Source organism: Oryx dammah, unplaced genomic scaffold (assembly GCF_014754425.2).
Source record: "Oryx dammah isolate SB20612 unplaced genomic scaffold, SCBI_Odam_1.1 HiC_scaffold_9, whole genome shotgun sequence".
NCBI classification, from domain to species: Eukaryota; Metazoa; Chordata; class Mammalia; order Artiodactyla; family Bovidae; genus Oryx; species Oryx dammah.
The window spans coordinates 48,612,456-48,637,930 of record NW_024070193.1 but is presented as its reverse complement, the minus strand read 5'-3'; the positions used below and the strand labels follow the sequence as shown (position 1 = coordinate 48,637,930).

Here is a 25,475-nt window from a genome sequence, read left to right as displayed (position 1 = left end):
GTGTTTGTCCAACACAACCTGGGAAGAAGTAACAAACACAACTTCCAGAGCTGGCCAGCTTCTGTGGTGTTCCGCCTCTCAGATAACCAGCCGGCTGAATGCAGAGGGTCCAGAGGAAGAGTCTATGCAGATGCTAGGAGACGGTGATGCCACAGGACTGAAGGAGGCAAACTTTAACTGTCAACTTGGGCCAAAGGGACCAAGGACATACGTACTGGACTATATGTGTGTCAGAAATAAGCTTTTGGGTTAAACCAGCCAGTTTAGTGTAGTTTGGGGTTGCTACTTCAGCTAGCATTAACACATGAGCTTCTTATTTATCCTGAGATGTTCCACATATGTGCTCAGTCACTAGTTGTGTCTGACTCTTTGTGACCCCGTGGACTGCAGCCCACCAGGCTCCTCTGTCCATGGATTTCCCAGGCAAGAATTATTAGAGCAGGCTGCCATTTCCTACACCAGGGGATCTTCCCAACCCAAGGACTGAACCCATGTTTCTGGCATCTCCTGCATTGGCAGGTGGGTTCTTTACCACTGTGCCACCTGAGAAGCCCTTCACACAATATACACAAGCAATTACCATTCCTCTGTCAATAGATGTCTTCATTCAAGGTTGTTTCCAATTTCTTCCTATTACAATAACACTACAATAAACATTCTAATGAAGGCTTCTAGACATATTCCACCTTTAAGAGATCGTGTTACAAAAGTAGTAGGTACCTAGGAACCTGCTCCAGCTCAGTCAACTACTTCCCTTCTTTTGCTGAATTCAGCTTGAGTCCACAAGTTGGCATGGTGCCAGCCTGGGCAAACGTGAAGTTACTCTCTGGCTCAGAATTCAGTTTGATGTTGAGACTCTACCTTCTGCATGGGCTGATTCCCCCGCCCCCACAATAACCTCTTACTTACCTATTTTTTTCCACGCTCTGAGACTCTGTCATCATCGTCCAATATCTGTGCCCTTGGTCCCTTTCCTGGATTTGCCAAGATGTCAGATTCTCCCCAGGCTCCAGACTCCTAGCTTGTGCATATCGTCTCTACTCACGAACTCCACTGATTTGATCAACACCATGCCTGAATATGTGTCTGTGCAGGGACCATTCCAAGTGCAGAGGTGGGAAGCACTTCCATGTGAGGAATGGGTGAAATGCCCTCTCACAAAAGATGGCTTTATACTACATGTGAGGTGGGATAATGGAGAGAGGGGGCAAAGGGGAGAGAAAGATTCCAGGGGTTTATACTTGGTACTGGCACTGACAAGGAACTGCTGAGAAAATCAACTTAGGAGACCTAAATTTGTGCTTTTCTTTACATTCAGGTTTTTCGCATATGGCACACATTCATTTATAGATTTCAACTCTCTCATTTAAGAAGTCTATAAAACTTGAACTATTAAAGCTGTAATTACCACTTCAGGGCATCACTTGAAATTAGTCATTTTTCCTCTACCCTGCAGGTGCTAAAAGCAGAGCACAATGCAGGTAAGCTGCTTAAAGGCAACAGAGAAAGAAGAGGAAGTATGAACATAATTTCCCTCCCAGCTTCTCAGCCCAGACAGTGATTTTCATCTTCTGATTTTATACATTGTACTTGATGCTGTCTACAGGGCTTCCCTTGTGGGTCAGTGGTAAAGAATCCACCTTCCAATGCAGGAGATGTGGGTTCAATCCCCGGGTGGGAAAGATACCCTGGAGGGGGAAATGGTAACCCACTTCAGTATTCTTGCCGGGGAAATCCCATGAACAGAGGAGCCTGATGGGCCATAGTCCATTGGGTCACAAAGAGTTAGACAAGACCGAGTGACTCAGCACACAGCACACATTGCTGTTTCTCTACTAGACTATACTCCATGAAAACAGGAACTAAGTCACCTTGTTCACCACTATACACCCAATATTTATGATAAGTGTTCTCACATGGAACATACTTCATAAGCTGAGATTCTGGCCTCCAACAGCCACCAATTCCTTGCTCATTAAAAACATGAGATCTTAACAACTAACAGGCCACATGGAGAAAGCCCAGGAGATAGAGGAAATAAAATGACCAGATCTGCAGAGCAGGTTCTGGCTCAACTAAACCATCAAGCTTTCTACTTTGGAAGAAGTAGAGAACAACCCATCAACAAATGTATAGTACCCTGATCAACAAGAACGTGGGTCAATAAACATCTTGGATTTTCACTTTTAAGTCAGTAGCTCCTTTTCACTGGGGAAAAAGAAAAGGGAAAAAGGTGGTCAAATTTCTCCCTGAAGGAGAAATTATTCTGCATACAAGTTAAAGGTGTGAAAAAAACACAAAACCCCCACAAACCTTCTGAAGGCTGTTCATGGTCCACAAGACCAATAAACCCAAGTTAAGAATCACTGGCTTATGGATCTTTCTATTGGACAAATCTTGAGATCTCTAATCTTTATCATCATATTTAGCTCCTGATAGATCTGATCCCCATCCTTCAGTTCAGTCGCTCAGTCGAGTCTGACTCTTTGTGACCCGATTAATCACAGCACACCAGGCCTCCCTGTCCATCACCAACTCCCGGAGTTCCCTCAAACTCATGTCCATCAGGTCAGTGATGCCATCCAGCCATCTCATCCTGTCGTCCCCTTCTCCTCCTGCCCCCAATCCCTCCTAGCACCCGGGTCTTTTCCAATGAGTCAACTCTTTGCATGAGGTGGCCAAAGTATTGGAGTTTCAGCTTCAGCATCAGTCCTTCCAATGAACATCCAGAACTGATCTCCTTTAGGATGGACTGGTTGGATCTCCTTGCAGTCCATGGGACTCTCAAGAGTCTTCTCCAACAGCACAGTTCAAAAGCATCAATTCTTCCGTGCTCAGCTTTCTTCACAGTCCAACTCTCACATCCATACATTACCACTGGAAAAACCACAGCCTTGACTAGATGGACCTTTGTTGGCAAAGTAATACCTCTGCTTTTCAATGTTATCTAGCTTGGTCATAACTTTCCTTCCAAGGAGGAAGCCTCTTTTAATTTCATGGCTGCAATCACCATCTGCAGTGATTTTGGAGCCCCCCAAAATAAAGTCTGACACTGTTTCCACTGTTTCCCCATCTATTTCCCATGAAGTGATGGGACCAGATGCCACGATCTTAGTTTTCTGAATGTTGAGCTTTAAGCCAAAATTTTCACTCTTTCACTCCCATCCTTCTTCTCTCTGCCAAAAGAAAAATGCAACACACGGCAATAAGGGTGTCAGTAGTCAACGGCTGAAACGAATCTTTACAGGAACGCCTGTGCTATGCTTTCAGATTCGGAAACTCTGGCACTTCTCTGCGACTGGGATATTCTAGCCTCTCAATTTACACCTGTTTTATATCATATTAACTTTGCAGGATCCCCTCCCGAAACATTCTCTAATCCCTCCAAGAATGTGGAAACGTGCTAACGTGGTGGCCGCAGCTCATAGCTGACTGCTTTGGCTTCGTGGTCGCTGGATTTCCTGCACAGGGCTTCCGGTGCCTGGAAGGGCTTGGGTGAAGACGTCTTTCATAATGACTACTATTGATCTGAAAGACATCCAACTAAGAAGACTTTCAAACCTAGCCCAATCCACGTGGCTACTCTTCACTCCATTTTTCCAAAGGCTTTCAGTTTCATCTTACTGATTTCCCCCAAATGACCTAAGTGGACAACCTGAGAAAAACTGAAGTTCAATGACGTCACACAAAAGCCAAGGCTTTGACATGACCTCAAATCTGCTGGGCCAAATAGCACTAGCTTAATGGCCCCAGTTGCCTCAGGGGAAAAACAGCAACCTTCCAAGGCCCCGAGACAGGTGATCATTTGAGCTCCAAAGCTGAGAATGGAGAGAACACCTTCCCTATCCTGTAAAGTTACAGGGAAGGCCGAGCCGGGCGCTGCAGAAATAACTTCCGCCTAGAAAAAAGCTGTCGTCACGGGGCGAGCTTCCGGTTCCACTCTGTCCCGTGGACCGAGACTTTTTATTCCAATTGGCAGTCGTCCACACCCTAAGGCTACCCCACCCAGCTGCTCCCTCGGGTTTCTCCACACCCCGCGGGGCCGTGTGCACGTCTCAAGGGTGTGACGGTTACGTGGCGACGTCACTTGGGAGAACGGTGCAAAGCGAGTAGCGTAACCGTGATCTTGCAGGACCGGAGCCTTGTCGCGGAACAGCGCGCCTAGCGCGTGGAGGCGGGACTAACTTATGACTGACGTCCACACACACTTACTGCCGTTCTGATTCCTTCTCAAATAAGCCAATGAATGCGACGACGGAGACGGCAACGTGCCCTCGCCGCCAGAAGTGGCTCCGCCCCCTCCACTAGGCTCCCTTTGGTCGCCATGTTTAGTGTGGCTACTGCCCCTGCTACTTTCGGCTCTTTTCTGGCTTTCCGATGCCCTTGCTGAACTTCTTTCAAAGTATTTTTCCCTTCCACCATCAAATTCGTCTTCCTCGGGCTTCCTTCTTGCTCGCTGTTTATTCAGCCACACTTAAAATGGCAGCTGGAGGCGGGGCCTAGGTGGGGGGCATGCCCGACGCGGTGACGTCAGTGCGCTGCGTGTCGGCAGGTGGAGGGAGAAGGGAAAGTTTGGCCAGTGCGTGGGGCTGAGGTGGAGGGCGGGACAGAGGGGCTGGGCCCAGGCGAAGCTCTTGTCTTTGCTGCCGTGGAGGCCGAAGCCGGGACTTGGGCCGGGGAGGGGTGTGCCGGCCGCAGAGAGGCAAAGAGGCGAGGTTCGCGGGTGCTTCGAGCCCCCCACCGCTCTGCCGCGCGGCCACCCAGCGCCAGGCGCCGTCCGACCCGTGGCTGTTCGCTAGGCGGTTGGTGGGGGCGCGGCGGCAGCGGTTGGGGGTGGGGAGAGGCGCGGCGAGGAGAAGAGAGAGGTCAGTGAGTTTGCGGGAAGACCGAGTGTCGTGCCGCCGTCATGACCGAGGACTCCAGTGCCCTGCCCTGGTCCATCAACAGGGACGATTACGAGCTGCAGGAGGTGATAGGTGAGAGCTGGCGCCGCGGAGGAGGGAGGCGCCGCGCTGGGCGGCGGGTGACGCGCCGGAACGTGGGGTCCCGCGGGAGCTCGGGGAGCGCAGGACTCTTAGATGTTCGTGGGCGCTCGAGTGGCCCGGGGGTTGGTAGAGCGCGTGATGAGGCTCGGGGTTTGTGCAGCTCCTGCAAGGCGTGGAGGGGATTTTGAGAGGCGCGCCTGTGCGGCGAGGTGGGGTGGGGTCTGGGAGGCTCGTCAGAGATTTGTGTGGCGACAGATGTTTGAACCTGAGCCACAGATGTGTCTGAGACAAAAAAGAAAAGTGAAGATGTGGAACAGGCCTTTACAAGGCTTTGCGAGGAATGGGGTATTGCAGTTGGGGGCTAGGTCATCTATTTGTGGGGTGATAGGTTAGGGTGTTTCTGTTCACTCCTGCATCCGCGTGAGAACTCCCACGAAGTGCCAGGCATTGCTCGGGTGGAACTGGGGAGCCTCTCCAGGTGAAGCTGCAGGTAAGGCACTGAGCGACGTAGACCAACTTACGACTGCTTGGAATTGACTTGCCAGCCAGGGAGGTAGACATAAGTAGGCAAATAAAAAGAATTACAGGTTTTGGCAGGTGCTAGCAAGGAAACAAGCAAGATGTTCTGAGAGAGAATAACGTGGAGACCTAGTTGGGGCCATTTCAAGGAAGATGCTTTTTCTGAGGTGTTCACATGTAAGGTGAGCTCTGAAGGATGAGAAAGAGTCTTGAGGGCCAAGGGAAGACTGTTCCTTACTGAGAAATGAGGAAATGCAAAGGCCCCAGAGAGGGGAAAAAGCTTGATGTGTTTTAGGACCCGAAAGAAGACTGGTAAGGTTAGAAAGGTAAGAGAGGAGCCAGATTTTAGGGACCTTCTCAGCCAAAGTGAGTGTTTTGAAATTTTAAGTGTTTTTGGAGGGCTTCAAGCAGAGACATGATAAGATCCAACGGCTGTTGTGTGTGGAATGGATTTGAAGGGGCTCTGGGAATACCAGCTGGCAGAGATCAAAGCTTGCACAAACATGAATAGTAATTATCAGAGAGGCACAGTGATTGGGGGAGGGTGGGGACTGGGGATAAGGGGAGTATTTGTTGGACAACAATAATCTAGTGATCTTAGAAATCAAAAGGGAGTGGGTTTAGCTAAACAGAAGCTCGAGCCAGCGGACATCAGCAGACCCCTGTGTACTGGAGGAAGAAGATTGTCTGCTTTGCTAGATCAGCATCCTGTCCTAAATTAGTTTTATAACAAAGAGTGGCTGAAAACTCCTTAGCTGTCTTGGGGGTTGGGGGGAGTGAGTGTTTATTGCATTGTGTCAGTGTTTAGAGAAACTTTGTCACATTTCTTTTTTTTTTTTTTTTCCCACTTGCTTCTTGTATCAAAACAAATCTGGGGTAAGATTTATGTGAAGACATCCAGTCTCTTTCCTTAAGCCGCTTCATGGATCTGGTCCTTACTATGTGCCGCATCTTTGATATGTACTGGTTCATTCTAAAGACTGTTTCTGAGTACCTCCATCAGAGTTTCATATTGAAAAAAGGGATTAAGTGGGAGATTCCAAAAAGCAAGGAAAAGGGGTCTCTGTCATTTTAGAAGAGGAATTTTGCTTTACCTTTCCAGTAAGGTGTACATCTTTCTAGGCTGGAGAGTAGCATTGTGGTTGTTAATGCTTTTGATATTCAGGTGGCACAAGGCTCTAGAGCTTTAGAAACTTATTGATTTGCTATTCTCAGACCAATAGGGTGTCTGTGAGTGAGCAAAAGGGAGGCTCAGCCCTCTGGGATAGGGTTAGTCGTCATCTCCGAAAGTTAAGAACTCTCATGTGATTTGACCACTTTATTTTTAAAAACAACTTTACTCTGAGATATAATTTCACCCATTTTTTTTAGTATAAAATTAACCCATTTTAAAGTGTAAAATTAAATGATTTGAGTAAATGTATTGTGGTGCACCAATCAGTATAATCCAGTTTTAGAATATTTTCATCACCCCATTGAGATCCCTCATGCCTGTTTACAATTAATCCCTGTTCCTACCCCCAATTTCAGGCAATCGCAAACCTTTCCAACTCCATAGATTTGCCTTTTCTGGACATGTCATGTAGATGGGATTGTATAATATATAGTGTTTTGTGTTTTGGTTCATTCACATAGCATAAAATTTTTTCATTTTTAAAAACAATTTATATACCATAAAATCCACCTGTTTTAACTGTACAGTACTATAGTTTTTTGGTTTTTTTTTTTTTAGTAAATTTACAGAGTTGTTCAGTCATCACCACAATCCAATTTTAGAACATTTCCATCATTCCAAAAAGATGCCTCATGTCCATTTGCAGTCACTCCCTGTTTCCACCCCCTGCCGAAGGCAACCACAAATCTACTTTCTGTCTCTATAGATTTGTCTTTCCGGGACATTTTCCCATAAATATGATCATATACTACTTGATCTTTCGTGTTTGGTTTCTTTTACTTGGTGTAATGTTTTTTGAGATCCATACTGCTGCCCGTGTTAGTACATTATTCCTTTTTATTGGATACCTTTTGATGGACACTGGATTGCTCCCGCCTTTTGCCTATTTTGAATAATATTGCTGTGAGCATTTTGTATCAAATCTTCAGGTGAACATGTTACATTTTTCTTGAGTGGAATTGCTGGGTCATATGATAGATTTATTATATGTTTAACTTTTTAAGGAACAAATTTTAAAGTGACTGTGCCATTTTACATTCCCTTCAGCCATGAATGAGGATCCCTTTTCTCTGCATCTTTGCCAGCATTTGTTGTCTGTCTTTTTGAGTAAAGCCATCTTAGTGGATGTGAAGTATATCTGACTGTGGCTTTGTTTTGCATTTCCCTAATGACGGAGAGCATCTTTTCATGTGCTTATTTATTAGCTTTTCATATCTCTTCTTTGGTGAAATGTCTATTCCAATCTTTTTCCCCGCTTGGGTTGTCCATTGGGTTGTTCTCATTAAATTATAGAGGCGAGTGTGAGTGTTAAGTGTCTATTCATTCTGAATATGAGTCCTTCACCTGATACACAGTTTCAGATATTTACTCTCAGTCTTTTCATTTCTTTGGTAAGGTGGGACAGCAGGGAGTTGGGACTTGCTGGATCTTAGTTCTCTGACCAGAGATCGAACGTGGCCCATGGCAGTGAAGGAGCCAAGTCCTAACCACTGGACCACCTGGGAATTCCCTTATTACAGCATTTCCTGCCTCCACCCCCCCCAATTTTATCATTTTCTTAATGGTGTCTGCTAAAGCATGAAAGTTTTGAATTTTGACAGAGATCACTGATTGTGCTTTGGTCTTGTATCTAAGAAATCTTAACTAGACCAACATCACAAACATTTTTTTCCTATGTTTTCTTTTAAGTGTTATAGTTGTAGCCCTTAAATTTAGTTGTCTGATGTATTTTGAGTTAAGTTTTTTGTAAGGCATGAGATAAGGTTTTACAGATAAAGACGCGTGCGTGCATGCTCGATCACTCAGTTGTGTGACCCCAGGGACTGTAGCCCCCCCAGGCTCCTCTATCCATGGTGTTGTCCAGGCAAGAATACTGGAGTGGGTTGCCATTTCTTCCTCCAGGGGATCTTCCCAACCCAGAGATCAAACCCAGGTCTCCCACATTGCAGGCAGATTTGTTATAGTATGAGCCACAGTGGAAGGCTTAGATACTATAAAAGTACAGGAGATGCAGGAGGTGAACCTGCATTGGCAGGCAGATTCTTTAACCACTGAACCACCTGGGAAGCCCAAAGACACAGACACAGAAAGGTAAAATGGCCTGTCCAAAGTCAGAACGAGTTAGGGGCACAGTCAGTACTGGTGTCCAGCTATTGCCTAATCCAGGATTCTTGTCCTTGCATCTGCATTTTGATTGATTTTTGGAAGTAACTGAAAGATGGTGGTCATTGTCCCACCTTAAAGGAAATATCCTTATAATGGTAAAAAAAAAAAAACAACCTTGGAGCAGATTTTTTTGTAGATAACCCTTTTAGTTAGATTTATTCTCTTTTGCGTATCCTTTTGTCATTTTTAAAGTGTTCTTTTTCTTGCTAATAAGTTCCTGCTACTGCTAAGTCGCTTCAGTCGCCTCCGACTCTGTGCGACCCCATAGATGGCAGCGCACCAGGCTCCTCCATCCATGGGATTTTCCAGGCAAGAGTACTGGAGTGGGGTGCCATCGCCTTCTCCGAATAAGTTCCTAGAAGCTCCTAATGTACTTCCACTCCACTCTTCACACACTGTGTCTCACTTCATCTTCTCAAAGGGGAGGAAAAAAAGTTTTTCCTTGAACTACAGCTTAGTGCAAGCAGCAGGGGCCAGGAAAGCTGTACAGTTATTCTAACTTTGCTTCATGCTGAAATGTTTGAAACACAGTATTTTGTAATAAGCTGTAAGTAGTTTTCAAAATGAATTTTTGTAATTTCTCCAGATTATACTCTCTTTTTTTCAGGAAACAAATGATCAAAGTCTGGAAAAAAAAAGGCTTGAAGGAATCTTTTGAATATCTGTTTTCAAAGATTGTATTTTAAGGAAATAATATAATGGTGTCTCCTTTCTTATCAAAACATATATTTATTTGAACTATATATATATTTTTTACATGTGCTTCTTAGAGCTGTATTTGTGGGGTTAGTTTCTCATGTTGTTTTGTTCTCTCATTTTCTAGCAAAATCCTATAGAGCAAAGAAAATTCCCTTCCTAGAACATAATAAAAAAGTATAGGTTGGGAATTCAAAGGACTTCCTTTTAAAGAATTCTATTATCTTAAGCATGTTTTGGCAAGGGTCTGAAGTTCTTTAAGTATGATAACTGGTAAAAGAGGTAGCATTGGGCTCACAGTAGTCGTTGACCTTTTCAGTGTTTCTGAGCTCTTTCCTGGTCTCTACTGTTGCATTAGAATTTCTGGCCAGGTGTTCTAGATGTCTGTTGAAGCAACTGAAGATTATGGACTTTGGGGTTAGACTGACCTGGGATTCAAATCCTGGCTTTACCTCTTGCTACCCATCTGGTCTTGGGCAATTTATTGGTTTTAGTTTCCGGTTTTTGTCTGTAAAATGGGGATAATAGTACATTTGTCATTGGGGCTGTTGTATGGAATTACAAGTGTAATTGTTTATAGGAAGCTTTTAGCTCGTATTTATTACTCCATACTGATGATAGTTATCCCTTTGTTTTTTTCTCCTTCCATTTCCTACTTTTGGTACTGCCATAAAATGTGAAATACCTCATGATTTGAAATCCTCTAACACTTGTAACCTTGTAGTATTTTGAATCTGTTGTCATGTTTATTGGAACATCACTGCATCTTTTTTTTCTTACTTCCAGATCTCGTTCAAGTTTAGATCGCTTTGGGGATTTATTCTGCACATGGTAGTACAGCTGTGTAAGGCCCTGGATTGCCCACAGTACAGTATAGTGGCAAAGTGGGAAATCAGTCTGACAAGAGCTTTGCCATGTTGCTTTTGTTATCATGCATTTTGAAAACCTCAATAAATATTTAGTGTTTACCTCAGCCTAGGTTTAGAAAATTGTTTTTTAAGATCTGTTTTTAGTAAGGTGTGATTCACCAACCTCTGATACTTTGGTGAAGGCATCCCACTAAGTTTATTTTCTACTACCTCCCGCCTTTTAAATTTTCATAAGTTGTTCACTAGCTGCACATTTGATGTCTAAAGTATCAGTTACCAAGTACAGATTGTAGGATCCCACCCTTAGCTCCTCCATTAATGTGAAAGACATTATGTTCTATTGATAGAGTGATGTTTAATGGTTAGTGTATTTTCTCCCCTGATTGGAAGACTTCACTATGATAACATTGTCAGGAAGCCACATTGAGGTAACAACCTCATAGGGTTGTATCAAATAGGGATTGCATTTGACTCTGTAATGGAAAACAAATAATAGTGGCTTAGTAAAATACTTTTTTGACTCCTTTATATGACAAGAAAACTGAAATGGCAGCCTGGGTACTGTGAGGCACCCAGACTCCTGGTTTTTCACTCCACTTCACTTAGCACTTGACTTGCATTCTCAGAGTTGCGAGATAGTTGTTCCACCCCTAGCCTGTGCTTGTATTCCAGACCAGAAGAATATGGAGAAAGGACAGAGTCACGTGACAGCTCAGGTGGTTCCCTTTCAAAGGGCTTTCTTTCCTGGAAGCCTTACTCAGTGACTTGCATTTCCATTTTATTGGACAGACTGTGTCATTCGGCCATTTGCAAATGAAATGATGCTTTTTATCCAAGCACATTATTACTTCAGACAAAGTAGGTCAAAGTTCTGTTATTAAAGAAGGGAAAATTGTATGTTGGATAGGCAGCTAAAAGTGTTGGCCTCGTGTTTTTTTGTTTTTGGTTTTTTCAAATTAAAATAGTTAAATAAGACATTGAAAGTAAATAATTTAACCTGACACATAATAATCAGTTAATAAATGTTAGCTGTAATCTGAAGAGACAGTTGCCTACCAGTTAAGAGCATGGTGTTGAAACATCATGTAGTTCTGGTTTCTAGGCCCTTCTGAGCCCCTCAGTAATTAATGACCTGTCTTACCTTTATTTGCCTTGCTTTGTAAGAGCAATAATACCTAACTCATGGAATTATTGTGAGAATTAGATGGGAAAAAAATGCAAGTAAAGAGAGTGCTCAGCATAGTATTTGGCACACAAAGTAAGAGCACAATAAATGGTAACCAGTGCTTATGACGGTAATAATGAGGTAACAGCCATGAAATCTTTGTATGGAGAACGAGCATGATTTTTATGATATTTTTGTGTTTATTCTGCCTCAAGTGAGCAGATTTTTTTTTCTTAAAAATGTATGCTACTACTTGATTGACTAATCCATTCACCAAATATTTACTGACTTCCTCTTGTGTGTTAGACACTATTTTGGATGCTAGAGATAAGAGCAGCAAAGCAGACAGAAATCCCTTCTTTTATGGACTTTATAATCTGGTGATGATGAAGAACAAATAAAAGTAGGGGAAGGGATGGGAGCCCCTGGGGATAGAGATGAGTTTTAAGTAGGTCAAGGAAAGCTTTCCTGAGACGGTGGCATTTGCAGAAAGATGTGGAGGAGGTGGAGGAGCGAGCGTTGTGGTTATCTGCAGGAAGCTTGTTCCCGGCAGAAGGCACAGCAGGAGCCAGGTCTTGGAGAAGGAGCGCGCTTCTGAGACTAAGGAGCCAGGAGCCGGGGTAGAGCAGGGGGACAAGGCGGAAGGGATCCGGAGAGTAAAGTGGTAGGAATGGATGGTCCTGGCTGTCAGGTGGTATGAAGCCTAGTAAGTCCTGGCTTTTGCTTCACGTAAAGTTTTAAAAGGATTACCTAGGCTGCTAGGTGGAAGATAGTTTTGTGAGGGTATGGGGGTGGAAGGGGAGATTATCTGGGGGAGAGAGGTAGTAATGGAGGTGATGGGAAGCAGTAAGATGCTGGTATAATATATTTTGAAGTTAAAGATATGCCTTTGAATTAGATATGAGAAGTATCCAAGATTTTTTGGCAGGAGCCTCCGGAGAGATAGGGTTACTATCCATTGAGATAGAGATCACCAGAGTAAACAAGAGAGATGATTCATTGTAAAACCATCAGGCTTCTTGAGTAATTACTCAGAGCATATGGCAAAGCGACTTTATTTTTATCTTTGTATAGAGAACAAACATGATTTTTATGATAATGACTGCCCTTACAGGTGTTTTCTGTAAAGGAGTTTTAATTTTCACTATGACTCTGACAAGAGGGCTAATTGAGAAAAAAGCTTACAAAATTATATATTCTTGTGCTTTCCATGGTTCAGGTAAAAACGTCTTAGTCATCTTTCAGAATGACCAGCCTGGACTAGCTCTTTAGTGGCTGTGTAAACCCTTACTAAAAAATACTTAAAATCTTTATAATATATATCTGTTATAGTGATTGTTGGTCAGAATTTTTTGGGGAAAATATCTGCAGTTGATTTGGTTCATTTGATTTATTTTTTCCTCACAGGTAGGAATAAATCCATATTTTCGCTTACTCTTTATTTCAGGATCTAGTTAAGTGGAGAGAGACTGGAACTAAATTTTTTTAGTTCCCCTCATGCCTTCGGGCAGCTCCTTTTCTGTCTCAAGGGATAGCATTACCCAGGTTGAAGGATTTCAGAAGGGAGCTAGTCATGATTTTGCACTTTGATCCATTCTGGTATGTAATGTACACTAATGCGGCAGGTAAAGAATCAGCTCGAAGAGGACGGAACAGTGGAAGAGTGGGGACCCGGGGGATGGTGTGCGGAGGATGGGCAATATACGAAAATAGTGAGCTTGTGAATTAGGATGCTTTATTGGAAATGGTTTTACATTGTTTTACAATTATTTTCCATTATATTATTCTTCATATTAGGCCATTCCTTTTTGAGGGCATTAGAACAGTAACTTTCACACATTGGCTAAACCATTCCTAACAGATAGCATTTACATATTTGCGTGTGTATTTACACTGAGACAAAAGTTTTACAAGGTGATATTTGCATTTTAATTTTATTGAAGTATAGCTGATAGATAATACTTACTTTTATTATGTGCAATATGGACTTCCCTGGTAGCTCTGCTGGTAAAGAATCCGCCTGCAATACAGGGGACCCCAGTTTAATTCCTTGGTTGGGAAGATCCCGTGAAGAAGGGATAGGCTACGCACTCCAGTATTCTTGGGCTTCCCTGGTGGCTCAGATGGTAAAGAATCCACCTGTGATGTGGGATAAAGAAGAGAAAGAGAAAATATGTATCACACAGTACTTACATTAGGAAAATGCAATTTTGAGTAAAATGTGTCTTATAAAATTCAACATGCTTTCAATATTTTTCTTCCCTATACCTTCTTTTGTCAACATTTTGGTGAAATTACCTTTTTATTTGGAAAGAAGATGAGAGAATGGAGAGGAAGGAGGAAAGGTTTAATGATTTGCACATGTTTTCTTTTTATTATTTACAGTTCATCTCTATCCAAGCCTGTATGTGCAGGAGAACTGGTGATTAAAACATGGGAAAAAAAACTACAATTTAAATGGTATGGGTGAATATGAGGAGTTGGTGAGGATAATTTATCCTCACATGTTTCGGTAAAGATTCACATACTTTAGAAGCATAATAAACCTTTCCTATGCCAAATTCTTGGGGGGACACAGCTGTGTTTTTTGACAGTTAAACATCTAAGATAATAGGTAAATAAATGAACGATAATGACATTTATTGAACATTGCTTCACTTCATGCTTGCTAAGTCATTTCAGTCGTGTCTAACTTTCTGCAACCACATGGACTGGAGCCCGCCAGGCTCCTCTGTCCATGGGATTCTCTAGGCAAGAATACTGGAGGGGGTTGCCTTGCCTTCTCCAGGGGATCTTCCCCTCCCAGGGATCGAACCTGTGTCTTTTAGGTTTCCTGAATTAGCAGGCAGGCAAGTTCTTTACCACTAGTATTTCCAAGCATATAGTCAGAGAACCCAGAGTTATTGTGCTAATGGCAGTGGAGCTAAAGTTTGAATCTAAGTGTGTTTTCCATGGAGCTTCCTGAAGTTAGGTGCGTTTTGAATTGTGCTTTAAAAGGAGGGGGAGGTGTGGATTAATATGTAGGGAACAAGGTGGATGGCTTGCCCAGAGGCATGGAGATGGGGATAAACTAAATTGCATGTGGGATATGGAAAGTAAATTAAAGTGTTGAACTGTCAGGAAGTACAGTATCAAGTAGTGGCTGTGGTTTAGTAATCTGAGGGGTGATATTGTGCAAATGGAGTATGAAGATTATTAAGATTAACAGATGGATTGAAGCTTAGGCAGTTTTTTTCTGCTATCTGTGGAACTTACTCATAGCTGACTATATGTGTACTGTACTCGTTTGTGTGCATGCGTGTATGGTTCTGTGCAGTTTTATTACAGATGTATGGTTGTGTAACTGCCACTAAATTCAAGATACAGAACTGTATTCCACCACACAGTCTCTCAGGCTACCCCTTTAGAGCCATCCTAACCTGTCTCCTCAGGCTTCCCAGGTGGAGCTAGTGGTAAAGAACCTGCATGCCAGAGCAGGAGACAGGAGAGACCTGCGTTCGATCCCTGGGTTGGGAAGATCCCCTGGAAGAGATAATGGCAACCCACTCCACTGTTCTTGCCTAGAGAATCCTTATAGACAGAGGAGCCTGGCAGGCTACAGTCCATAGGGTCGCAAAGGGTCAGACACACGGAAGCAGGCACGCATGCACAACCTGTCTACCCACATCCCTTATCCCTGACAACCACTAATCTATTCTCCATTGCTGATACTTTTGTTATTTCAAGAGTGTCATATAAATTGAGTCATAAAATACGTAACTTTGAGATTGGCTTCTTTCACTCAGTGTAATGCCCTTGAGGTCATCCAAGTATTGTGCATATCGACAGTTTGTTCATTTTTATTACTGAGTGGTATTCCTCTGTGTGAATGCACCGTATGTTTAACCATTCTCCTATTAAAGGATATTTGGGTAGTTTCCAGTTTTTAGCTATTGTGAGTAAAGCTGCTGTGAATATTTATATGCAAGTTTCTGTGTGAGCATGTTTTAATTTATCTCAGATAAATACCAGGCATATAAATGCCAAATTGTACAAATTCTTTTTTTTTTTTTAGTTGTAAAAGAAATGGTCAAACTATTTTCCAGAGTGGCTGTACTGTATTTTACATTTCCACCTAAAATTCATGAATGATGCAGGTTTGCCACATCATCAGCATTTGGTGTTATCACTTAAAAAATTTTTTTAGGGCCTCCCTGGTAAAGAATTCACCTGCCAGTGCAGGAGATACCTGATTCCTAATCTGGTTCGATCACTGATCTGGGAAGATCCCACCTGCTGCAGAGCACCTAAGCCGATATGCCACAACTGCTGAACTTGTGCTCTAGAGCCTGGGACCTGGAACTACCGAGCCCACGTGCCACAGCTTCTGAAGCCCAAACGCCCCAGAGCCCATGCTCCGCGACAAGAGAAGGCACTGCAGCGAGAGGTCTGTGCACCAAGGTGCACGGAATAGTGAAGTGAGTGTAAAGTGGAGGTGGTAAAGGACCCGCGTGCCAGTGCAGGAGACCGGAGAGACCTGGGTTTGATCTGTGGGTCGGGAAGACCCCCTGGAAGGGATCTTTACTCACCGCGACTAGGGAAAAGCCCGAGCAGCAGTGAAGATCCAGCACAGCCAAAAGTAAATTAACTAAACATTTTAAGAAAGTTTACTTTAGCCATTCTGTTAGGTTATCCCATCTCTGTTGAATTGCTTTTGTACCTTTGTCAAAAATCACTGTGTTACATTTGTGGGAATCTATTTCTGGGTTCTCTCTTCTGACGTGTATGTGTGTCTGTATCTGTCCCTCTTCTTATACCATACTATCTTGATTACTGTAACTGTATAATATGTCTTTAAATTGGTTTGTATGAATACTTCAACTTCATTCATCTTCTTTACTATTCTGTTGATTATTTGAGGGCCTTCCTTTTTCATACACATTTTAAAATGGAAAAAAAAAAACCCTTGGAATAAGCTTGTCTATGTGTACAGAATACCTTGTGAGGATATTAATAGGAATTTCATTAAACCTGTCAATTAGAGTACTGTCATCTTTACTACACTGATTTTTTTAACTCATGAACATGGTATCTCTCCCAATTATTTAGGTCTTTTTTGTTTTCTTTGGTGTTTTATGATTTTCAGCATACAGATCTTGTCCTTGTTTCATTTTGGGGGAACTTGTAAATGATACAGTGTTTAAAGATTTTGGTTTCTACTTTGTTGTTAGTATCTAGAAATGCACTTGATTTTTATGGGTTGATCTTTTATCTTGCAACCTTACTAAGCCCTCTTATTAGTTCCAGAAGCTTTTCTTATGTGGACAGTCATGACCTCTACAAACAGGGACAGATTTATTTTTTTCTCATCTGAAAGTGAAAGTGTTAGTCAATCAGTTGTATCTAACTCTTTGTGACCTCATGGACTGGGACTCTCCAGACTCCTCTGTCCATGGAATTCTCCGGGCAAGAATGCTAGAGTGGGTTGCCATTTCCTTCTCCAGGTGAGCTTCTGGACCCAGGGATTGAACTTGGGTCTCCTGCATTGCAGGCAGATTCTTTACCATCTGAGCCATCAGGGAAACCCAATCTAATTTGGATACCTTTATTTCTTTTTCATGCTTTATTGTGTTGTCTAGGACTTCCAGTGAGATATTGAATAAAAGTGATAAGAATGAACATCCTTGGGTTTTTCTCAATCTTAGAGGAAAGCCAGTCTTTCATTGGTATATGTTAGCTGTAACTTTTTTCTGTAGGTGTTCTTTTTTTTTTTTTAACTTTATTTTACTTTACAATACTGTATTGGTTTTGCCATACATCAACATGAATCCGCCACAGGTGTACATGAGTTCCCAATCCTGAACCCCCCACCCACCTCCCTCCCCATACCATCTGTAGGTGTTCTTTATGAGATTGAAGAAATTCCCCTCTATTCCTTGTTTACTGAGAGCTTTTTTTTTAAAATCATGAATGCTCTTGGATTTTTAAAAAATGTTTTTTGCGTCAGTGGATATGATCTTATGACTTTTCCTCTTTAGCCTGTTGATATAGTGTATTACACTGTGTGCTTTTTGTTTGTAATATTACACCAGAGTAGCATACCTGGAATACATCCTACTCTATTGCTGGATTCAATTAGCTGATATTTTCTTAAGGATTTTGCAGCTAAATTCATGAAAGGTATTTGTCTGAAGGTTTTTTTTTTGTGTGTGACGTCTTTGTTTAGTTTTGGTGTTTGTAATACTGGCTTCATTAAATGAGCTGGAAAATATTCCTGCTTCGTCTAATTTTTCTAAGTTGTTGAATTATGAGTTAAAGTTGTTAGTAGTTGTTCTTTTTAAAAGAGACTGAGATATGTCACATAACATAAACTAACCATTTTACTTCAAATGACCATTATATCTACTACTGTGGGCAAGAATCCCTTAGAAGAAATGGAGTAGCTCTTAGAGTCAACAAGAGTCGGAGATGCAGTACTTGGTTGCAGTCTCAAAAATGACAGAAAGATCTTTGTTCATTTCCAAGGCAAACCATTCAATATCACAGTAATCCAAGTCTATCCCCCAACCACTAATGCTGAAGAAGATGAAGTTGAATGGTTCTTTGAAGACCTACAAGACCTTCTAGAACTAACATCAAAAAAAAGATGTCCTTTTCATCATAGGAGCCTGGAATGCAAAAGTAGGAAGATAAGGGATACCTGGAGTAACAGGCAAGTTTGGCCTTGGAATACAAAATAAAGCAGGGTAAAGGCTAACAGAATTTTTCCAAGAGAACTCACTGGTCATTGCAAACACCCTCTTCCAGCAACACAAGAGATGACTCTACACATGGACGTCACTAGATGGTCAGTACTGAAATCAGATTGATTATATTCTTTGCAGCCAAAGATAGAGAAGCTCTATACAGTCAGCAAAAACAAGACTTGGAGCTGACTGTGGCTCAGATCTTGAGCTCCTTATTGCAAAATTCAGACTCAGTTGAAGAAAGTAGGGAAAACCACTAGACAATTCAGATATGACCTAAATCAAATCCCTTACGATTATACAGTGGAAGTGACAAGTAGATTCAAGGGATTAGATCTGATAAAGTGCCTGAAGAACTATGGATGGAGGTTCATGACATTGTACAGGAGGCAGTGATCAAGACCATCCCCGAGAAAAAGAAATGCAAAAAGGCAAAATGGTTGTCCGAGGAGATCTTACAAATAGCTGAGAAAAGAAGAGAAGCGAAAGGCAAAGGAGAAAAGGAAAGGTAAACCCATCTGAATGCAGAGTTCCAAAGAATAGCAAGGAGAGATAAGGAAGCCTTCCTTGTGATCAGTGCAAAGAAATAGAGGAAAACAACAGAATGGGAAAGACTAGAGATCTCTTCAAGGAAATAAGAGATACCAAGGGAACATTTCATGCAAAGATGGGCTCAATAAAGGACAGAAATGGTATGGACTTAACAGAAGCAGAAGATATTAAGAAGAGGTGACAAGAATACACAGAAGAACTATACAAAACAGATCAGGACCCAGATAACCACGATGCAGTGATCGCTCACCTACAGCCAGGCATCCTGGAATGCGAAGTCAAGTGGGCCTTAGGAAGCATCTCTACGAACAAAGCTAGTGGAAGTGATGGAATTTCAGTTGAGCTATTTCATATCCTAAAAGATGATGCTGTGAAAGTGCTGCACTCAATATGCCAGCAAATTTGGAAAGGTCACCAGTGGCCACAGGACTGGAAAAGGTCAGTTTTTAATTCCAATCCCAAAGAAAGTCAGTGCCAAAGAATGTTCAAACTGCTGCACAGTTGCACTCATTTCACACACAATTTCACTCATTTCATTACTAGCAAAGTAATGCTAAAAATTCTCCAAGCCAGGTTTCAACACTATGTGAACTATGAACTTCCAGATGTTCAAGCTGGATTTAGAAAAGGCAGGGGACCAATTAAGATAAATAACCTAATTTTTAAAAAAAGAAAAGGCAGGGGAATCAGAGATCAAATTGCCATCATCTATTGGATCACTGGAAAAGAAGAGAGTTCCAGGAAAACGTCTACATCTGCTTTATTGACTGTGCCAAAGCCTTTGACTGTGTGGATCACAACAAACTCTGGAAAAATTCTTCAAGAGATGGGAATCCCAGACCACCTGACCTGCCTCCTCACAAATCTGTGTACAAGTCAAGAAGCAACAGTTAGAACCGGACATGGAACAATGAACTGATTCCAAATTGGAAAAAGAGTACTGTCACCCTGCTTATTTAACTTATATGCAGAGTACATCATGCGAAATGCTGGGCTGGATGAAGCACAAGCTGGAATCAAGATTGCCAGGAGAAATATCAATAACCTCAGATATGCAGATGACACCACCCTTATGGCAGAAAGTGAAGAAGAACTAAAGAGCCTCTTGATGAAAGTGAAAGAGGAGAGTGAAAAAGCTGGTTTAAAACTCAGCATTCAAAAAAACGAAGGTCATTGCATTCAGTCAATGAAAACAATGATAGACTATTTTCCTGGGCTCCAAAATCACTGAAGATAGTGACTGCAGCCATGAAATTAAAAGACGCTTGCACCTTGGAAGAAAAGCTATGACCAACCTAGAGAGCATATTAAAAAGCAGAGACATTACTTTGTCAACAAAGGTCCGTCTAGTCAAAGCTATGGTATTTCCAGTAGTCCTGTATGGATGTGAGAGTTGGAATGTAAAAACAGGTGAGTACCGAAGAATTGATGCTTTTGAACTGTGGCATTGGAGAAGACTCTTGAGAGTCCCTTGGATAGCAAGGAGATCAAACCAGTCAATCCTAAAGGAAATAAGTCCTGAATATTCACTGGAAGGACTGATGCTGAAGCTGAAACTCCTGTATTTTGGCCACCTGATGCAAAGAACTGACTCATTGGAAAAGACCCTGCCTGAATTCAGGAAAGATTGAAGGCAGGAGGAGAAGGGGATGACAGAGGATAAGATGGTGGATAGCATCACTGACCTGATGGACATGAGTTTGAGCAAGCTCCAGGGATTGGTGATGGACAGGGAAGCCTGGTGTGCTGCAGTCCATGGGGTCACAAAGAGTTGGAAATGACTGAGCAAATGAACTGACTGAACCATTTCTAAGTGTAAAATTTAGTGTTTTTTTTCTTTTTTAGTATATTTGCAGTGTTTTGCATTCATCTTCATTGTTTTATTCCAGATCATTTTCCTCACCCAGAAAGAAATCGTACCCATTAAGCAGTAACCTCCCATTCTCCTCTTCTCCTAGCCTTTGGTAACCACTAATCTGTTTTCTGTGTTTATAGATTTGCCTGTTCTGGATATTTCATAGATATAGAGTCATAGAATACGTGGTTTTTTGTGATTGCTTTATATCACATGGTGTGTTTTCAGTGTTCGTGCATGCTGTTGCATGCATCAGTACTTGCTCCTTGGCTTATGATCCTATTACTCTGACTTTTGCTTTCATTGCTTCACCTTCTCTGACTTGACACTCCTGTGCCTCTTCTATCTATATTACATTGGGCTTGTGATTACATTGGGCTCACCCAGATAATCTGGGATCATCTTTCCACCTTTATTTTAATTTAATAACATTTGCAAAGTCTTTTTGCCATTTATGGTAACATTTACTAGTCTCAAGGATTAGAATGTGGTTATCTTTGGAGAGGGGGTTGGTTAATTATTCTACCTACTACAGGGATTTTAGAGTTTTTACTATTATCCTACTTCTCCCTGAGGCTCTGTTCTTTTTTTTTTTTTTTCAGTCTCTCTGTTTTAAATTGAATAAAACTATTGACTTTATCCTCAAGTTCACTAAATTTATCCTGTTATCTTTATTTTTTTATTGAGCTTCTCCAGCAAGGTTTGTTTTTTTTTTTTAATTTTGGAAATTATATGTTTCAGTTGTGTAATTTCCAGTTGGTACTTTAAAAAAAATAACTTCTCTTTGTTGAGATTTTTATATTTTTAATATTTGTTTTCAGATAATTCTTAACTGTTTATTGAAGCATTTGCGTGATGGCTGCTTTAAAATTCTTGTCAGAAATTCCAACTAGTGATTTATTTTGGTGTTTGCATCAGTGTGATTGTCTTCTCATTCAAGTGTGCTTTTCCTGGCTCTTGTTGTGACAGTGTGATTTTCTTTTTTTAAATTATATTCTGGACGTTTAGGATATTAATGTTAGGAGACTCCTGATCCTATTTAAAATTTCTATTCTAGTAGACAGCTACTCTGCTTGGGTTTAGTGTGTAAGTCCTGGCCTACTTTTGTGACTCTGTAATTCCTGTGATAATTGAGTTTTCAGAGTTCTGATAGTGCTGTTCTCCTCTGCTTCATTCTTCTGGCCCCACAGGGACTCCTGTTTAATCTCTACAGGTGTTACCTGGACTGACCGGTGGGTGTCTGTTCAGTTCCCCCAGCCCCCCAGCCCCCACCCCAGGTGTGGGGGAGGGAACTAGTTGTTCCTTTGGGGAATCTGGTCTACTGTTCTCTGGGTGTGGGGTGCTGACGCGGCTGATGCTGATGCTGTGGACTGGCTGGGTTGTCCCAGTGGGGATTGAGAAATATATCTTCTAGATCGCTACTGAGCTTCCCCTTTCACAGTACTTTATCCAGAAAGGATGTTTCGCATTTGTTTATTTGTCTTTCTATCCTGTTTGGTGGTTCTGGGAGGCAGGCTCTTCTGGTGTCCGCTCATACACGGATAGGTAGGAGATAAAATGAAAACCCAGGGAACTCACAATAATGCTTTTCTGCGCATCCTGAGGGTCCTAGCCAGTCCATCTACTTCTTTCTACCTCTGATTGTCTGTTTCAGGTTATCTTTATGATTGTCTGTTGAATTATTTCTACGATATTTAATTGTATTTAGAAGAGAAGAGCAGGGAAATGTGAGCCTATACTAAAATATTCTAGAACTTCTAGAAGTCTAACGATTTTTATTTCGGTGTATGTGTGCTGGTATTCATTGATAGTTCTATGAATGGTCAAGGCTTTTGCTTTTACTGACACCCTACTTTGCAGAGTGTTTCTGTACATCTGTTGTTAAGAACAAGTTAAGAATTATTCTTTTGTTTAAATTGTGTGCCCTTAAATTGTGTAGGAATCAGAAATGTCTTGTTTTAATCACTGCCTCTTTTTATTTACTCATTTTATTTATTTATCTTTAGGGAGTGGAGCAACGGCTGTGGTCCAAGCAGCGTATTGTGCCCCTAAAAAGGAGAAAGTGGCAATCAAACGGATAAACCTTGAGAAATGTCAGACTAGCATGGATGAACTCCTGGTATGCACTTCTTATATTTCTTGTATATTCATGTTAGAGTGGGAAATAACTTGAAGTTTTTTACTTTTTTCAAAATAAACTTGTGATTTCTTCATTAATAAGTATTGCTTATTGTAAAATTCATAAAAGCCAAGTAACTAGAGAGGAAGAAAATTATTTACAATTCTCTCATTCTGAGATTGACACTAAATGTGTTATAAGTGCACATTTAGTCATCTTTGTATTTTTATGATGATAATATCATATACTTTTTCTTGTCTTTAAAAAATTTATCATAGAATTCTATGTCTATAAATATGAATATGGTTTTCAGTAGGTATGTAGTGTTCTGTTGAATAATTTCATCTCACCTGTTCTCTGGTATTGAATGATTTTTGTGTCCTCTTTATTGTTATAAACAATGCTTGCTTACTTCTTTCTCTCTTTAAAATAGTATCATGCAGTTGTGATTCCTGGGTCAAATGGAGCATCCTTTAAAAGGCTTTGGCCTTCTAGGAACGAATCTGCATTCTGACCATTGATGCAGGATGAGAGATAGAATGACCCGGCAGCATTGGATCCTCCAAGGGTCAGGGAGAAGAAAGGGGGCCCCAAGAATCTAGAGCTGTCTGAGATTTCTGCAGTGTTAAGAACCATCAACACAGGGATTGTTTTGCAGTTCTTTTATACTCCATGACACCTAGAGTAGTTTTAAGTATGTAGTAAGTATTCAGCAAGTGAAATAAGATAGTTTTTCCACATCATTTGATTTTTCAAATCCTCAATTTCTTTGGCTTAAAATGGAAATATATCTATCTGCTTCTGCTTTGTATACCTCATGAGGTTTTTCTTGAAATCAAATGATAAAGTACTGGAAAACCATAAACCACCACTCAAATGTGAACTACTTTTGTTAAATTGTTAAATAATTTCTCTAAGATCATGCACAGTTATAGTAGAAAGGGCAGAAACTAGGACTGGGATGATTTGTCAGTCCAGAATTTTTTTCCATTGTCCCAGATTGGGTTTAATTTGTAGTATAACTGTGATATAGAGATAATATAATTATATATTGAACTTTCATCAGATGAGGCAGATGTATTTCATCAGGAATTGGTAATGCATATGCAGAAGCTGAAGAATTGGGTTGCTAGAGTGATCTTGAGCCGTTTGGTGAGAGAACACATACTTGGAGGAGATGCTTAGTGAAACACTATGTGGTGTACGTGGGTTTACAGCTGCCAGCAAGGACTGTAGAGCACCACTTGGACATGTGAACTGCAGTGATCATAAAAGATGCCTAAATTGTAAACGAATTCTTATTAAAGAAAAACAGTATTTTTAATCCATATATTAACACTGGAATTTGAGAAGTCCAATATGAATTCCTATCATTTGCCAGTTACTTTTCATAATCCATAAGGATGGTATAAAGAAGAATGAAAGTCTTATTATTTACTACTTTATGACTAAAGCAACTGAGGCTCAAAGTTTAAATAACTTGACTAAGTTCATATGACGGTAACAACAAACACTTTTTCAGTACTAGGCGTTAAAGTGTACTTTAACCTCATAAACATCTCTGAGATAGGTAGTAGCTCTACTCTGTAGATGAGAGAATTAAATTATAATAAGCAACAGAGTCTGGACTAAAAAACCAGGTTTTTATGACTCAAGTCTACTATTTTTTTTAACTTCATAAAATACTAATAAAATGATTAAATCTTAGTTCAAAAGTATAAAGAGCATCTCTTCTCAAATATCATTTGACATTCTTGAAAGTAATATTTGTGTTATTACACTAGGAATGCAAATTTGGTATAGCTTAGTGAAAGGAAAGAAATTGGTTAGACCTTTATAAAATTTGTCCACATATTCCAGAAATCTTTACATTGCATATATAGTATTTGCAAATCAACAAATAATAAAGATGGGGGAAAGTGATTTTAAATGACTTTAAAATAATTGGCTTTCTTAAAATAATTGGTGCATATGCAGGTAGGATTCCACTCAACCCTGAACAAGCATCAGAAATATAAAGAATGCCTGATTTGTGGTATTTGTGGTAGTGTTAGGACTTGAGATCTAAGTGCCAGTGGCTCTGTATCTAAAAGATACAAAGGCCTTCAATTTATCTTAAAAAAATTATCAGCTCAGTGTACTCAACTTTTGATGTTGTGACTGTAAGATTTTTTTTTCAAAACTGTCTTCATTATAATGCAGAAAGGGTGCTCTGGGTTCTCCAGAGAGTACTGATGTAGACCAATTACACTTGTGTATTGTGTGTGACGGTCACTAGTGAGGAGGCAGTATAGTATTCCTTTCTCTTGTCAGAATGTTTTCTTGTCTGACAATCTTTGCAAAAAGTGTGATCACAAAATCAGCTGTCAGATAGTACTACATTTATTTTCTCCAGAGATTTAACTCACAGACTCTAGGAAAGGCATAGAATGCAGATGATTGAGATTTTTCTCTCCTCTGATAAATGCTTGGACTAGATTCATTGGACAAACATCTGAGGAGACCATTAAGAGGCTTAAAATGTCTTTTCTTCTATCATAAAGCTCACAATCTGGTTGAAGAGTTAAGGTTCTTGTCTGCTGTACAAGCAGAGTGTGACAACGCCTCAAAAAAGTTTGAATACTACGTTGAAGTACAAGGTAGAAGCGAA

At 41.0% G+C, this 25,475-nt stretch overlaps 1 protein-coding gene across 1 annotated transcript in view; it reads left to right on the top strand.

Annotated features, from left to right (window-relative positions):
- The first annotated feature begins 4,547 nt into the window (after window positions 1-4,547).
- OXSR1 (oxidative stress responsive kinase 1) overlaps window positions 4,548-25,475 on the top strand; it is an 87,081-nt gene continuing 66,153 nt past the window's right edge. The window contains exons 1-2 of the mRNA XM_040246217.1: window positions 4,548-4,976; window positions 22,713-22,825. Of these exons, the coding sequence (XP_040102151.1) occupies window positions 4,907-4,976; window positions 22,713-22,825 (183 nt within the window). The 5' untranslated portion in view covers window positions 4,548-4,906. The remainder of the gene's footprint in view (window positions 4,977-22,712; window positions 22,826-25,475) is intronic.